At 48.0% G+C, this 16,933-nt stretch overlaps 1 protein-coding gene across 8 annotated transcripts in view; it reads left to right on the top strand.

Moving 5' to 3' along the window:
• The window catches only part of NCK2 (NCK adaptor protein 2), a 151,032-nt gene that overhangs the window by 120,012 nt on the left and 14,087 nt on the right, over positions 1 to 16,933 (top strand). For all 8 annotated transcript variants that reach the window (XM_072742604.1, XM_025992372.2, XM_072742606.1 and 5 more), the window contains one exon: positions 11,884 to 12,605. In XM_072742604.1, coding sequence (XP_072598705.1) covers positions 11,884 to 12,605 — 722 coding nt within the window. The remainder of the gene's footprint in view (positions 1 to 11,883; positions 12,606 to 16,933) is intronic.

Raw genomic sequence — 16,933 nt, 5'->3', positions numbered from 1 at the left:
CAGCACATGCTGGAAAGGAGATTGGCCAAGTGAGTTTTGACGTCTACTTCCTGGCTGGTCGGTGGCGGGGACGCTCACCGAGTTCTGGATATCCTATCAACCCTGCAAGAGGAGAAGCTGATTCTTTATGGCACATCTGTCATAGAAGTAGTGTGTTTCCTGGATGGAATGTTCTTCAGGAGTAAAGAAAATCACTGTTAACGTTCCTGGAAGTCACTGAAACATGGTTCCTAAGCTATGTCTGTATGTCATGAGGAACTAGTTCTTCATTTCGAGAAAATGCAAAGCCAAACCATTCCCCATGAAAAGTTTGTACGTAACACATGAAAAGATCAGGGTAACTCCTTTTGCTTTTTTTTTTTTTAAATCTTGGTATAGCTAAAATCCAGTGTTGTATTCATTTCTGGTGTGCAGTATAGTGATTGAGCACTTCCACATGTCACCCAGTGCCCATCATGACAGGTGCGCTCCTGAATCCCCATCACGTAGTAGCTCCTTTGGATTTTGAACATTTGATGCCTCCAGCCAATTATCATCCCCTCATGGTAATAAAACCTGGAGTCTGGGTTTTCAGAGTTACAGTTAACACATCAGGTTTACCTCTCTGGTCTCTGGTGCATAATCTACCAGTTATGAACCTGAGTCACCTATAACATCTCATAATTTGGAATTCTTTAGGATTCTGTCTTGTGAGCTTGTTCCCAATCGAAGTGACCTGCCAAACGTATTGCCCACATAATATGGAAGCTTCTACGGCAAATGTGGTGCCAGTGACCCAAAATAAACTTGGATTTGTTTTTGTATCTCATAAGCGTCCAAGTATTTAGAACCAAAAATGTAAAACAACTCACAACAGATTAGTGGGAGGCTAATTAGAGCTGAGACAGATTGTGAAAAAGAACGCTAACGAGAGAAAAACCAGGAGAGACGATGGGAAATGAGGAGGGGTCTGTACCCCCAGAAAATCAGGAGCAGCATTGGCATGTATAGGTCCCAGGCAGGTGTGTGAGAGTCACACTGCTCTGTCTCCTGGGCCAGCCGTTGCCCCCTTGTGTCCTGAGGCAGGACAGGAACACAGGTGAAGTAGTTCCCAGAAACCGACGTCTCATTTGCTCCTTGTTAAAATGACCATTTTTCTGCTTTGGGTTTTCTAAAGAACATAGAGAACTCCTTCTTGACTATAGAGTTCTTCGTGTGGGAGCCTTAAATTTCAGAACAGAGAAACACGAACTAAAAATGCCGAGGAATTAAAGTAAAATCTTCTTAAGCATGTTTCCAACTGCGTTTCCCCATATGGCACGCTCTCTTTTTTAGATCCTCTCCATATGTCTCAAGTGTTCCTTCTCTCTTACATTTTTGAGTCTGTCCCCTGGGGGCAGGCATGGAGTGCAGAAGAGGGTATTTGTTTACTCCCATGTGCTGCAGTGCTTGATGCTGAGCCCCTTGGATCCCGGCAAGGCCCGGGCTCACCTCCTCCTGGTGCCTTCTCCTGCTGACCTCCCCCGCCCCACCCCAGGGGGCAGGTGGGCACCTGTAGGGCTCCTGCCTGACCCACACGAGGCTGGAGTGTAATTGGTGGGCTTCGGGCAGCCCTCCATGCTGTTGATGCCCTCTCTCCACGCCTCCTCCACTCTGCAGTGAACTCACAGACTCCGCAAACACCCCCGGTCGCCCCAGTGGTTCTTGCAGCTGGGAAGCCACCTGGAGGGCAGCTCTTCATCGCTTTTAAGGCTGGGGACAACATGTTTCCTCATAGCCAAACAGTCTGTGGTGGCTGTTTGCAGGGAATCTCGCTTGATTTTGTATTTTGGGTTTCTCAAGGAACAACGCAGTTGATTGTCTGACTTAGAAAATTGGGGTGTTTATAACAAGAGCATGAACTAGTAGTAAAACTGTGGTTGCTCTTACACTGGTAATTTAACTTGGCTGAATCCATAATGTTTAACCTGAGGTGCTAAGAAAAATGCTGTGGTGACCATTTGAACCCCTTGTGGTTCTTCTGTGGGTTTATTTATTTTTTCTTATCCTAGTGCATATAGTTAAGTTTAAAAAGTGGCGTTTGTTGAAGATTTTGGGCTTGAACACCAGCCTGAGGCTTGAGATAGCCTGGCCTAAGCTTTTCTACGAAAATCAGGCAAATCAAACAAGTTGCCCAAGGTTGTGAGGCTCCTTCACAGCAAAGCCAGGTCTCTCCAGGTTCAGGTGGGGCACTGAGATGGAAGCCAGAGATGAGGGAGGGCCTGGAGGCCAAAGCCCAAGAGCCTCAAAGATCTCTTCTTGGAGCACGGGCAGGTACCACCTGGCATGTTAGTAACTGGTGCCTGTCCTGTCCTGTCCTGTCCAGAGCGGCATGTGAGTTGCTGAGCCTTTCTGCTCATCCCTACTTAGAAAACGGGGCTCCTTTTTCACCCTCTGCAAAGGTCCATTTTGCACTGATTGCACATGCTCTCTCTGACTGATCATGGGGGCCTTCATGACATAGCTGCTCCTGACCTGGAGAGCAGGAGGGAGTGTGAGGTCCCCACCGAGCATTTTAGGAAAAAACCAGGTATGTGTACACTGCTGTTGAGAAAGCACCACCTCTGCTCTTCTCCACTTGCTCCTTTGTTCTCAGCCAGGAAGGGAAATAGATGTTTAATAATAGCAGTAAACACAGTGACAGCCATTACTTGGTCTCTTGTGATGTCTTAGACGCTACGTGTGCTTCATGTGCCTCCCCAGGTACTGAACCCTCCTACCAGCCCCCAGGGGCCGCCGATACCCTCGTATTACAGATGAAGAAACCGAGGATAGCGCGTTGCTGTAGAATGTAGATGCTAGAGGTTGAAAGCTAGTTGGTGTGAGAGCCAGGCTTGGAAGGCGGTGTGAAGTATGGCTCAGTATCTTTGCCAGCCACTTGCCACCTTCGTGTTCCCCCACGAATGCGCCGTCCCTTTACTCGTTTGCATTTATTTATCATACTTCATTTTACTTAGCAGGTACAGTCCTAAAAAGTTGCATGCGTGCCGGGCTTCTGCCAGGGGATTGACGCTCTCAGTAACGTGGCAGCCTGCCGCAGCTGAGCCATGCCACGTCTTGTACACCCCTTTGCATATTCAGAAATGCTCGTGCTAATGGGTCGGGAGTATGTGTTGAGAGGTACTACATATGTATTTTTAATTAAAAATTATAATTAAAATTTTTAGAAATTCTTTTCATGGCATCTGTGTTACCATCCGACTTTCACATTTGATAGAAAATCCTATGCTCTAAGTGATTTGTTTTTTCAGGCTTCAGTGTTCCATCATGTTATTTGCCTGGCTGCTCACACATGGGCAGGCTTGCTTATATGCCCAAAGATGGAAATTCCAGTTCAGAGCCCTGGACGCGTGGCCCCGGGTGATGCTAGGCCCTTTGCTCTGGCACCTGTCTCTAAGCTGGCTCCCGGGGTGGCCACCCATTGGAAGAGAGACCACCGGGGTGGAGGGATGGCCGGTAGTAACTCTGTTTCTCCCTCAGCTGGCAAGCCCTACCCAGGCCGGTGGGGGTTTACCTCGGGTGTAACAGCCCCCTTCCATCTACACGTTGAGAAGCTTGCTCGTTGTGATCATGGCCTGCTTCTCAGTAATGTGTTAACACTCCTGGCAACATGGGAGTGTATCATCGACTTACCAGTACATACGGAGTACTGGTGGGGAGATGGGAAGTGGAGCTTATTAGCTGAGCAAACACTGAATATCAGGCCCTGAGGCCACAAAATAACTAAACACCATCTTTCTCAGCACAGTGAGGTGGGCACTGAAATCGAGGTGGGTGAGCACTATAAGGAGGGTGTAAGGGTGACGTGACATTATTTTAGTGTTTACAGATCTTACTGCTGAGCAGGTGTTTGTGATCAGCCCTTGCTTTACTGAGGGGGAAAGGCCCATGGGAAGTTACTTACTCACCGACCCTGAGACCTGCCCACGAGCCCGTGGGTCATATTGCCTGTGGTCTGGCCATGCAGACTGACTAAGCGTCTGGAAAAAACCTTGGTTTTCATTTTAAAAGCTACATTCCAACAACTAGAGGAAGAAAGTTCCCTGGCCAACTCTAGTGCAGCCTCCTTTGCTTCTAGCACAGCCCAGCTGTCAGAAGGTTATATTCTCTCCTATTGTCAATCCTTACAGAAGGGTGGAACTGTGGCACCCAACAGCAGTGACAGTGAAGCTGGGAGTTTTTGCAAATGAAGCTGTTGCCCAACAAGAGACAAAAGCCACCAAGGATGCATTTAGTCCTTTGTCCCAGAAGTGGTTAGAGACCTAGGGTTTCCCCTTCTTTCAGCATATCCAATCCCTAATGGCCAGGTGGAATTTTTTCTGCCAGTGGGACACTAAGAAGAGAATGGAGTTGATAAGCTTTTTGCTTTGCCCAACACAGTTCTGCCCGCCTCAACTGTGCATGTCTTCACTCCAGCCCGGCCCAGCCCTCTGGCTTCGTCCCACATCCCGCTCGTTTTCCAGAGCATGGCCCCAACCTTCACGCCTTGCTCACAGCCCCGGGCAGCCTGTCTCCTCTGCCCCCACCCTGCCTCTCCTCTCCCGAGCTCATCCGTGATCAGCAGTTGGTGACATGTTTGAGCCTCTGTATGACAAAAGGGACAGATGCTAACTGAAACAGCTGAGTGAGAGCATTTATGCTTCAGTCTATTTTGACTTAGATTTGGCCTTGTCTGAAATAAGTTGCACTGGAGAGCCTGTCCCCCTCTCTTGAGCTGCACTGGAGAGCCTGTCCCCCTCTCTTGAGCTGCCCTTGGGGTTTCTCTGATAGCCCATGCCTAAGATACTGGCCACACTGAATTCATTCATCCTAAGTCAGATATGCTGGCCTTCATCAGATGGAGGTTCAGTTGTGTGGGCCGGTTAAGCCCGATGTCTATGGCCACCAGTGTCACAGATTTCTCGTGATTTTTTACAGTTAAGTATTTTCAGCCCAGGATTCTCTGGGCTTAGGAAGCAGGCACACCAGCCCAGCAGTTAACCCTGACACGGTAGAGATGCCGGTCCCCATCTCCACCATCCCACCTCCACTCCCATACCCAAACCTGGGTGCTCCCAGTCTACAACTGTATTCTCTTTGACTTACCCAAATATACCACTTTGCTAAGTGGGAATTGACAGCTTGGCATACTGAAGAAGGTAGGTTGGGAAAGGAGTGAGAGCAGGGGATGGGCAGTTGTATTTTTCAGCACTCTTAATTGAAGTGACAAAGACAAACCAAAAAGTAGACAAGGTGGAAAAAAAAAAAGAACAAAAGAAGAGGAAAATTTCAAAAGGGAATCAGTTGGCTCACATCACTGGGAAGTATGGTTGGATCCAGGGGTTCTTTCTCTCATTCTGGGCCTTATCCCTGCTCTGGCCTTCATCTTACAGACTTCTACAAACTTGGGCAGCTCCAGATGGCGAGAGCTGGTACCCCCTTGTAATTGCAGCAGATGTGAGTCCTGGGTCTTCCACAGATGGCACCATGAGGTGGGGATGGCTCCGCAGAAGCCACAAGAAGAGGAGTTCTATTGAATAAGAGAAGGGATAAAGGATACTGAACAATTTAAAGTAACAACAGATGACCACTGCGTTGATTTTTAAATGGTCACCCTTCAAAACATCAGAAGTTTAATAAATTTGAGGGTTTTTCCCCCTTTATATTTCAAATATTTTGATCATAAATTTCAGCACTGGCTACTCTTTGAATGGCGAAAGCTAATCTGGCATAGCTAGAACACTAGACACAAATTGAATGCATACATAACAGCACAGGAAGCTATTAGAAGCCAAACATTAAATAGATCCTCACCTTCTATGAAAAGTTACTTTGGACACTTTATACCTTAATCAAACCTTGTCAGAGCTCCTTAACATTTAATGATAAAAACCCTTCATAATTTTTAGTTCACTCTTATAATAGGTCCTAACCCTAATGGGGGAAATCCCCACAAATTATTGACCTCCAGTCTTATTGTAAATGGCATTCTAGGTACAAAGAAACTTTCTAGTTAAATCTGGTTTATGTTGCGGATCCGATAAGTAACAAAAATAAAATGTCTTTGCCATAGACCCCCTAAAACTTGAGTGCACACCATCTAAATGAATTGACTTGAATATATTTCTGAACTATCAAATTTGTTTGACATTTTGTCTTACATCTCCAGATCTCCAGCTGGCAGGTGACAGTTACAGCATATTTTGAAGTCATCTGTTATAACATCTCTTTATCTTAAAAGGAGTATTTAAAAGATTTTGACTTGAAAATCACCAACATTAATAATGTATGACATATTTAAGCTTTTATTAGAACTCCGCCTTTAATGTATGTAATTTTATTCAAGAAAGTTAAAATGTGCTCATTGTCAATGAAAATGTAACTCAGGAACAGAGATCCAGGGTTTGGTGCAAGAAAATCATCACAAAAGCTAAAAAGTCTGGTTTATGTTTAGATCCAACTCCCCTATTTGCCACTTCAAATAATATTTTTATTACTATTTTTAGATGCAGATAAAGCTCATTGAACAAATTGTGCCTGGTCTTTAACATGACAGCTGTGGAGGCAGCTCTGTCAAGGAGCTTGTTCACATCCTTCCTTAGCTATAAACCCAATCCATCCGAGGCAGCCCCGTGCTCAGGGTTCCGTGCCCTTCTGTCCAGCCGGGTTGCTAACTGACCCGGAGCCCCAGCCAGTGTTCAGGTGTTCAGGCTCTCTCCAAGGCTTTCACCCATCTTGATATGTGGAGCACATTGTCCAGCACCGACCTGCCCAGGACCCCTGGTGGAGCAAGAAGAGCTCTGAAGCTGCTGGGTGGGGGCAGGGGGTGAGCGACTAGGCGGGGCAGGGGTGGGTGGACCACAGTTGTTCTGAGAGCCTAATCTTTACTGTAGAAGTTAAAATCTGGTCACTCTGGAGCACGTGCCACGTGAGACACCATCTTTTTCCTTTTTTAACAGTGATTTCAGTTCTTTGTTCCTTCATTGTGCAAAGGTGTTGCAGGTTATACATTATTGAACAAGCTGTAGAGAAAGTCATTACCTTGCAAAAAAATGTTAACATCACCTAATACAGCATGCCAGCAATTGTAGAGATGTTCTGATGATCCCATTCTAGATATTCTCATCCATAATACGGTTCATGCAGAGCACAGTGCAGCAAAACCTCCAACCAAAACGCTTATGCACCAGATAAATTCTGTGCAGTTGGAATTTATGATTGACAACGGAAAGGAGAGCCACCCATCATTTGAAGTCATGCCAGATCTTGCTGATAACACACCAGTACTCCCCCATGCTTCAGGTCTCACCTGGCAGGGTCTGGAACTGCCTGGTATCGGGCACATATCCAGCTCCCCTACCTAAGAGGGGTGGGTGGGGAGGAGTGTGGCAGGGGGGAGGGTTGTGGTGAGGATGGGCAGGGTGCTGCTTTTGGGCTCTTCCTGTCCACAACCCAGGCTGCTCCAGGAATTCACGATTGGGCCCTGGTGAGCAGGCCCCATGGGAAAGTGTGTCTTCCAAAACATGGCAGGGAGAGAGTGTGAGCAGAAACACTGGTTAACGAGGGCTTCCGGTCTGCCACATTTGGTTAGTTACTGTTCATTTATAGTAGGTAAAAATTGCCTGAGACTCTGCAAAAGAGTGTGAGGATTTGCCTCTCCTGCTGGGGAAATATGTAAACTTTTAAGAGAAAGAAAAAAATCACGGTATCTTTGTTAGAAAATCAAAAACACACATTGGAGTTCAAGGAGCTTTTGCTACAACTGGGAGATGTAGGTGGTATGACTTTAATGAAAGAAGTAGTAATGGAACAGATGTGTGGGAAAAATAGCCCCAGAGAATGGAGGGGGGACTGTGGAATTCCCACCCTACCTGCTTCCCTGGAAGGGATAACACATTTGCCTTGAAATTAGAAACGTTGCTTGGAGCCTGGATGTTTCGGGGTGGCGTGGGGCTTGGGACTGGCAGATACAGCAGCACAGCCATCCTCTGATACGCCCGTGAAGTATCTGCATGTTCTGCATACAGAGATGACCCTGGGAGCCTTCGAGATCTCATAGCTGCCACATGGCAGTGGCCGCGTGGCCTCATGCTCATCCTGATACATTTCTTATCCCAGATCTTCACTCCCTGAACCCCAGCCCCACTTCCGCCTGGAGACACGGGCCATTTCCATTCTCTAGGATTAGAGGAAGCATTCCTCACTGCCTTGGAGGGTTGGAATGGAAAGTGAGGATGGACTATTGACACTCCATGGTCCTCATACATTTCTTATAGAAACCATGGCCCAGGGGCGCCTGGGTGGCTCAGTCAGTTAGGCATCTGCCTTCGGCTCATGTTGTCCTGGGATCGAGCCCTGCCCTGGTCTCCCTGCACGGCGGAGAGTCTGCTTCTCCCTCTGCCTCTGCCCCTGCTTGTGCTCTCTTACTTGCTGTCAAATACATAAAATAAAAAAAGTAATCATGGTACAAATCATGATGTGTTAGCCATGGAAAGCCTGCTACATATCAGCCTCTTCATGGAACTGTGTTTCTTGACTCTTCTGGACTAAATAGGCCTTTATTGGTGTGCCAAGTCTTTGCCACTTTACTGGCTGTATATGTTAAGCCAGTTCCGTGATCTCCTCAGCCTCAGTTTCCCCATCTGCAGAAATAGGGAGGTGCTCACTTTGTCACAGGACTGTTGTGAGTGTTCAGATCACATGAATGTCAGTACAGTCAAGTTCCTTCCTATTCCCAGACACCTGTCTCTTGAATTTCACTGCATCAGCAGCTACATGTGACATTGCTCCCTTGGAATAATGTTTCTCAGGTGCCAAAAGCTTGACAGGCAAGCTTTCTATTTTGGTGGCCATCTGGCACAGGTAACATCATTGCCAAGACTGTTGAAAGGACTTTGGCCCTCTCCTGGTAAAATACCTGTCTGAGAAAACAGAAATTCAAAGGCCTGACTTGGACCGAGTAGTAATAGCTATTCATAGAGTGCTTCCTGTTTTATATTACAATCTGAATTATGTCCCCTAGAATGCGTATGTCGAAGTCTTAACCCCCAGGAAGTCAGTGTGTGACTGGACATGGTAAAGGTTCCTTTAAAGAGGTAATTGAGTTACAATGAGGTCTTTAGGGTGGGTCTTAATCCAATGTGACTGATGTCCTATAAGAAGAGGAAATTAGGACACAGACCTACAATGAAAGGAAGCCCGTGTGAAGACACAGCAAGAAGGCAGCCATGTGCCAGCTAGGGAGGGAGGCCTCAGGAGGGACCAGCCCTGCCCACACCTTGATCTTTTTTGACTTCCAGCCCCCAGGACTATGAGAATATAAATTTCTGTTGTTGAAGCCCTGAAGTTTATGGTACTTTGTCCTGGCAGCCCTAGCACATTGATACAGTGCCACAGTTGTCCACATTTTATGGGTAAGAGAGCTAAGACGCAAATTGAGTAAGTTGCCCAAGAGCATATAGCTGATGAGTGGCCTCCTTGGGATTCAGTTGTTCTGCTGTATTCCATGACCCCCTCCCTTTACAGAGTTGCCTCAAAGACTATTTGGATCCCATTCAAGCAAAACAGGTGAATTTTCTGTGGTGTGGTTGCTATGTGGAATGTTCCAGTCTTGACAGAGAAATTTAAGTTCCATACAGGCAAGGAGTGTGCCTACCTTGTTTTTCTTGGTCTCCCCCAAAGTCTAGAAAAGTGCCTGGTGTAAAAACTCAGTGGCTAATGTAATTTTGTGCTTGAAGAGTCAGCAAAGTGGCATATTCGTAAGTCAGCTGTGAAGTGTCTTCAACAAAGTTTTATGAGGTCTAAGGTCTACTGTCTTTTCTGCTGATCTTGACATCTTTCTGTGCCCATGAGTAGTCTAAATCCTGCTCTTCTGTAGGTATTTTCTCAAGTACCTTTCGTTACTCACAAACTTGAAAAGGTCTGTTAGAAGGTTATTTGTAGGAGTGCCTGAGGGGCTCAGTGGGTTAAGCGTCTGACTCTTGGTTTTGGCTCAGGTCATGATCTCAGGGTCATGAGATGGAGCCGCCACACTCGGTTCCATGCTCAGCAGTGAGTCAGCTTGAAAGATTATCTCCCTCTGCCCCTCCTCTCGCACGTGCCTTCTGTCTCCTAAAATAAATAAATAAATCTTTTTAAAAAGTTATTTGTGTTATTTCTTGAAGTCTTGTTACAAGTAGAAATTGTCCTCTGCCTGTTGCGTTAGCATGCCGACTCCTTGATGAGGCTTAGAATACCCTGGTGCCTGAGCCTTCAGGACAGAAGTGTATTTTCGTGTACGGTCTGCCTTCTGGATTCTGAAGCTAGTGAATCACCACAGTGCTCTCTCACGCATAGCTAAACTAATGTAGGTTTGAAATCGCATGAAAGGATTCGTTCAAAGATTTAGAGGTTTGTGTTTTCATGTAAAGTGAGTTAACTTGTAAGAAGAAGTCTAAAATTTTAACTTGGTTTAGTATCCTGGTTTACTTTCCTATTCCCTGTATGCTTGAATAAAATGTGTATTTAAAAAAAAAAAAACAGAAGCCATTCATTTGAAGAATTGGTATGTTCACTTGAAAACCTTGTGAACAGTCACTTCACACCCGTGTGCTGTCCCCTCATGTCTGCTATCCAAGTGCCTTTTAGTGTGCGGAGCCACACTGGTGGTGCTGAGCTGGGCACGTATCCAAGGGGAGCAGAGTCTTAGGCCAGGGATGGGTCTGCTCTAGAAGGCAGTGCACAGCACTCCACAGTCAAGGATGATCACAAGGCAACGTTTTGTTCCCCCCTTGAACTCCTGGCCCCCTCAACAAAGGAGTAGAAGCAAAGGTAATTCTTGGGATCATTCTGTCTTTACTCCATTTGAAGAAATAAAATGAGAGAGAGGTATTTTATTTGACGAAATAAAATAAGCTACCATAAAAGTGCTTTGGTGTCATTTTGCAAGGGTGGGGAATCTGCAAATGGCCAGTCTCCGTACCATCAAAACCTGCACATTGACCAAGTTAGGAGCTTGTGTGGAGCTGGTGGGCAGGCAGCCATCTAAGGAAAAGCTGGGGACCATGGCCCGCCCTACTGGTCTAGTGGCACACCACAGCTCTGAGCGCTGATGTGCCTTCTCCCCGTAGGCTCCCCTCTCAGGAAGGCTCCAGAATTCTCTGCATTCCACCCAGGCTGCAACATTTTTACCTTAGGGCTTTTCACGCTGGTTTCCCCACACACAGGAAGAAATAAGTTTCACACTGCAGCTCCGCACTCGCTCCCTTACGTAACTGAAGCAACACACTATGCTTGATGCACTTGGGAGGTTTTTCTATCTTACTAACTTAAATAAAACCAGAACATACACACACACACACACACACACACGATGGTCACAACCCAGTAAATTGATTTTATGATCCACTAGTGGGTTTTGAGGCACAATACAAAAAATTCTGCCTTAGACCTAACAGATCAGCTGACTGCTTCCAACTGGCTCATTGCAACATGTGGGAAGTGAGTCCCCCCCACCACCACCCCCGTTTTGGAAGGACAGAAGCGCAGGAAGAGAATAAAGGAGGGGAGGGTGTTGGTTTGTAGCCAGCGGAGGGTCGCGGGTGTCCCCGGAGTGGCCCAGGCACGCAGCTCTGACCTGTGCCCGGGCTGGCCTTGGACAGGTCTGCGTCCATCAGTCCATCCGCCCGCCCCTGCAAGAAGGCGGAAGACCTCCGGGCTGAGCCCTCGGGAGTCCTCCAGGAGCACCACCCTTGGGGGGCGCCGGTGCCCTGGCAGTGCCCTGGCAGTGCCCCTCCGAGGTGGGGGAGGGGCAGGGCGTGGAGCCCCCGGGGCGGGGGCGGGGGCAGGGCCAGGGGCAGGGGAGGGCCAGGGCGGCCCTGAGCGCTCAGCCCCGCCGTGTCTCCGCAGGCCTCGGCAAGACCAAGAGGAAGACGAGCGCGCGCGACGCGTCCCCGACGCCCAGCACGGACGCCGAGTACCCGGCCAACGGGGGCGGCGCCGACCGCATCTACGACCTCAACATCCCCGCCTTCGTCAAGTTCGCCTACGTGGCCGAGAGGGAGGACGAGCTGTCCCTGGTGAAGGGGTCGCGCGTCACCGTCATGGAGAAGTGCAGCGACGGCTGGTGGCGAGGCAGCTACAACGGGCAGATCGGCTGGTTCCCCTCCAACTACGTCCTGGAGGAGATGGACGAAGCGGCCGCCGAGTCCCCCAGGTTCCTGAGCCTGCGGAAGGGCGCGTCCCTGAGCAACGGCCAGGGCGCCCGGGTGCTGCACGTGGTGCAGACGCTGTACCCCTTCAGCTCGGTCACCGAGGAGGAGCTCAACTTCGAGAAGGGCGAGACCATGGAGGTGATCGAGAAGCCCGAGAACGACCCCGAGTGGTGGAAGTGCAAAAACGCGCGGGGGCAGGTCGGCCTGGTCCCCAAAAACTACGTGGTGGTCCTGAGCGACGGGCCGGCCCTGCACCCCGCCCACGCGCCGCAGATCAGCTACGCGGGCCCCGCGTGCAGCGGGCGCTTCGCGGGCCGCGAGTGGTACTACGGCAACGTGACCCGCCACCAGGCCGAGTGCGCGCTCAACGAGCGGGGCGTGGAGGGCGACTTCCTCATTCGGGACAGCGAGTCCTCGGTGAGTGCCTGCGGGAGGCCGCGGGTGCGGGTGCGGGAGGCGCGGGGCCTGGGCGGTTGCGTGTGTGCAGGTGGGGGGGGGGGTGCGCAAGGGCAGGCGCGCTGCTCTTCTCCGTTCCCTCTGGCGCACACGGCAAGTAGCCGGAGGGTGTGTGCAGCTCCTGTTCACATAGAGCCCCACGTATTCGCGCATCCAGGTCAGCTAGAGGAATCCCGCGGCCCGCAAGCCTGCTTGGGGTTGCTGTAACGGACTGTGATGGACTGCGGTCCCCCGTGGGTGTAGGAACCCACCTGGGGACCTACTCCGGCAGGTGGGACGGCAGGTAGAATGGTCCTGCAGCTGCCGAAGGCGGTTGTGCCGCTCTCCTGAGATTGTCCCCTCGATGTTCTACACACTCCGACATCAGTTTCTCTCCAGGTTTCCCGTTCTGTGAGTGACCCCACTTCCCGCAGCCCAGGCCCCGCTGGTTGACTTTGTTTCCTCTCTAGGTCCCAGGCATGTCTCCTGGTCACAGCGGGAGGGGCACCTGGTTTCTGACACGGCCTTTTGTTGGTCGGTTTGTTTTTTCTTTTGAAACCCAGACGATCCTAAGGGCACGGCGACCGCAGGCGGCATCAGGGAGTTCATCTCCAAGAAGCTTTTAAAGCACTTATGAGCAGAATCGAAAAGGAAAAGACAGGGCTTGAAAGAGACGAGTTTGTGTGTGTGTGAACTGAATCAGAGGTATGAGGCCGCCTGACTTGCAGCAGATCCTTTTCCAGGGATAGGCGGATTGGGGGTTTGAATTTTTGGGTATGCTGAGCCTGTCTGGAAGAACTGAGCCGGTTGTCACACACGGTAACCTTTCCATGGGTACGTTATGGATTTTGTTGATCTCTTTGCAGATATGCCCTCCATATAATAAGATCCCCACCTCCAGAAAAAAACATGACTTCTGCAGATAGAATCCATGGTGGTTCCGTTGTATTGGTTCTGGCAGGTTTCAGTTTAATTTTTTAAATGCATACTGTAAGACTGGTAAATATGTGATCTGCACCATAATTGGTATCCTCTGGGAAGGTTGATACCACAGTAAGTGCATATTCAAGACTCTTGCAGACTGATCTGAGAGCAATTCCAGGCCACAAGAAATGTTTTTCCTCTTCTGAGAGAAAGGCAGCTGTGATCTGTTCTTCTTAGACACAGGAGAAGCATCCTGGTGGTAGAAACCAGACCCCTCACGGTGTCAGCAAGTCACAGGGTTGGCGGCTGCCTTAGACGTGCTGGGGCTAGCATACCAGACCTGGGTATTAACTACATCTGAAATCTGAATGCTGAGATTTTCTTATCCAGCCGCCAGAGCTTATCATTTCTGGCAGGACATCAGATTGAATCGGTCTCACGTGACGTAAGTTCTGTGCATAGCTTCCTTTAGATCGTGCCGCTGGAGGCTTAGGAGAATGCGGTATGCCACACCTTTAACTCTTTTGAGCAGAAACGTAGAGAAATCACTGGAAAACCAATTACAGCATAAGGTGATTGGTCCAGAGTACTTAGGTGATAAATGTTAATCCAGCACTAGAAAGTATAATCTTGATTTAAGAAATTTTAAATTTGAAGGGTGCCTGACTGGCCCAGTTGGTGAACTGTGCGACTCTTGATTGTGGGGTCGTGGGTCGTGGGTTCAAGCAAGCCGCACACTGGGTGTAGAGACTACTTAAAAATTTAAAACAAATTTTGATTTTGAATTTGAAGATACTTCTAGAATGGAGAGGGGCTAAAGCAATCCCCACAGCGTGTATGCCTCAGCCCCATTCACTGTTCTTCCTGTCTAGGGCTTGAGGACAGGGTAGGTAAGTAAAGCACCCTCCAGATTGCTGGCCTTGGAGTAGATCTACTACTGCTTTTCCGTAGGAAAAACACACCCAGCTGGGATCACTCTCTGGACTCAGAGACCAAATCCTTTTGGATGGGGAGAGATACAGGCATACCTCTTTTCATTGTGCTTCTCTTTATTGAGGTTCACAGATACTGTTTCCAGTCTAATTGGCACCATTTTCCTCCAGTATTTGCTCACTTCGGGTCCCTATCCCATTTTGGTCATTCTCTAGGTATTTGAAACTTTTTCATTATGTTTGTATTTGTTACGGTGATCTGTGATCAGTGATTTTTGACTCCCTGAAAGCTCAGGTGATGGTTAGCATTTTTTAGCAGTAAAGTATTTTTTAATTGAGGCAGGTACATCATTTTTTTAGACATAATGCTATCGCACACTTAGCAGACTGCAGGATAGTGTAAACATAACCTGTATATGCACTGGGAAACCAAAGAATTCATTTGACTCAATTTGGGTTTTTTTGCGGTGGTCTAAAGTATCTCTGGGGTACACCTGAGCTTATGTTATCTGGGTTCCATCTTAACCCTTGAATAAGCTCCAGGGTGTTGTTTGTCTCAGATTATTACAGAATATACTGACTTTCTAAATAATTGAAACATTAATTGTTTACATTCTATTTTAACTACTTTGATAGGACCCATTACAAATTTTTTGGATTTTAACTCAGAAAACTAAGCTATGACACACTCATGGTGTGACTCTAGGGCAATGGAGACAGGAGGACCTGCATCAGCTCTGCACCCTCACTAGCACTAGCTCAGCCAAAGAGCACCATGTGACCTGACCATATATGCACAGCTGCCTCCCGGTGGCTTGTGCCATTACACGTAAACTCTGCTGTTCTGCTGTTGGGATGCCTGCCTTGTGCCAAAGGGATGCTCTTGGAGTCTCCAAGGCATGTTGCTCTATTTCTTCCAACAGCAGACCTAGGTCTGCTTTTCTCACTCACATCCGGGTCATTGCGGAGCTATGTAGATGGACAGGCAGACAGATCCATTCTGTATTCATTTTCCACCATCCACTGACTGCCTCTGCCTCTTGCCAGTGCTCTCCTGTCCTTTGCTCTCCTTCTTTGTCTCTTTTCCTATTCATCTCTGAAGATGGCATTTCTGGGATGAGAGCCTGGCTTTCAAAGCAACCACCAGACCGATGGGAGCCCTCAATCTAGCAGCTGTAATCTTGCAGCACATCGTCTCATGCTAGGGCCAGAAAGGTTGCTGAGGGGGTCTGCATTCCTGCAGGACTCAGAGGCATCTTCATTTCACTTCCTCTTTCTCTCTTGCCATCTTTGGGCCTGGGACCGTCCTCTGATCGAGGTTACCACGGACGCCTGACTTCTGAATAAGCACAGTAGCGTTTTTAGAGCCCCGCTTCAAGATACATCTTGTTAAGATATCCTGAGTGATTCCAATGTAAATAAGCTAGGCTCTTGCTTGACATTATCCTGCATTTAAAAATACTCAGTATTATTTTGTTTTGAAAAATAAAAATATACCCAGCGCTGAGCCTTAGGACATGTGTGCTTTTGCAGAAGAAGTGCATATTTTGGAAAAACAAACACAAACATTGCCGCATCCTGTGCTATCCAGTGTCAGTGATGTCCTGGGTATTTTGGGGAGGTATCTGGCAGGCATGTGTTTTCAAGGAATGACCAGACGAACCCCATGATCCTGTTCGGGCTCTCTTTTCTGTCCTGAATCTCAATACCTACCCTCTGTGTTTTCTACCATCTTCTCTCCCTTCCTCCCCACTCTATAGTTGTCATTTATCCTTAGCGAGCACGAGGTGAAACAGCACCATTTCTCACTCTCCATATTCCCTTATCCTGCCTACACCTGCAAACCCCTAGCTCATTAAATTTAGAAAATTTGAAGTTCTTAGCTGCCCTCTTTGTGCTCATCATACCTGCTTATATATTTGCCCACATTTATTCTGTGGATATGGTGGGAAAGCTATGCTCACAGTTAAGAATAACCAGCAACGAGGTTTCTGGTAAGCAGTGGAAGTTGGCAATATTTTAGTTTTTCAGTTGCTCTGCCCTCCTCGTCCTTGAAAAGATCATTCGGATAGAGACAGCTTTCACCTGGGGTGCAGTCTACCAAGGGGCTAGCTGTACCGTCTCCATCTTTTCCTCTGCAGGACTTTAAAAGTCCGGAGAGATCTCCTTTTGCTTCACATGTTTTATGTTCCACAGTAGGATGTGGATACTAATTTCTGTTCATTCGTTTGTTTCTGATGGAGACAAACTACCTCGCTAAAGATAATGTTAACGTACGCGTTGGCCACACTAACAGTCATGTGTTCCAATCCTCATTCCTTTTTTAAGAAAAATCCATTAAGATTATTTGGCCAGGGAGAGGCAGAAGAAAAAAATTAGTATAGTTCCTTGTTACAGTTTCTGAATTCTGTTTCTTATAGAAATCATCTTTTTGTGTGTACGTGTGCCAAAACT

Source organism: Vulpes vulpes, chromosome 16, assembly GCF_048418805.1.
Source record: "Vulpes vulpes isolate BD-2025 chromosome 16, VulVul3, whole genome shotgun sequence".
Classification (NCBI taxonomy): Eukaryota; Metazoa; Chordata; class Mammalia; order Carnivora; family Canidae; genus Vulpes; species Vulpes vulpes.
The sequence above is the reverse complement of the archived record's forward strand: the minus strand, read 5'-3'. Positions and strand labels throughout refer to the sequence as shown.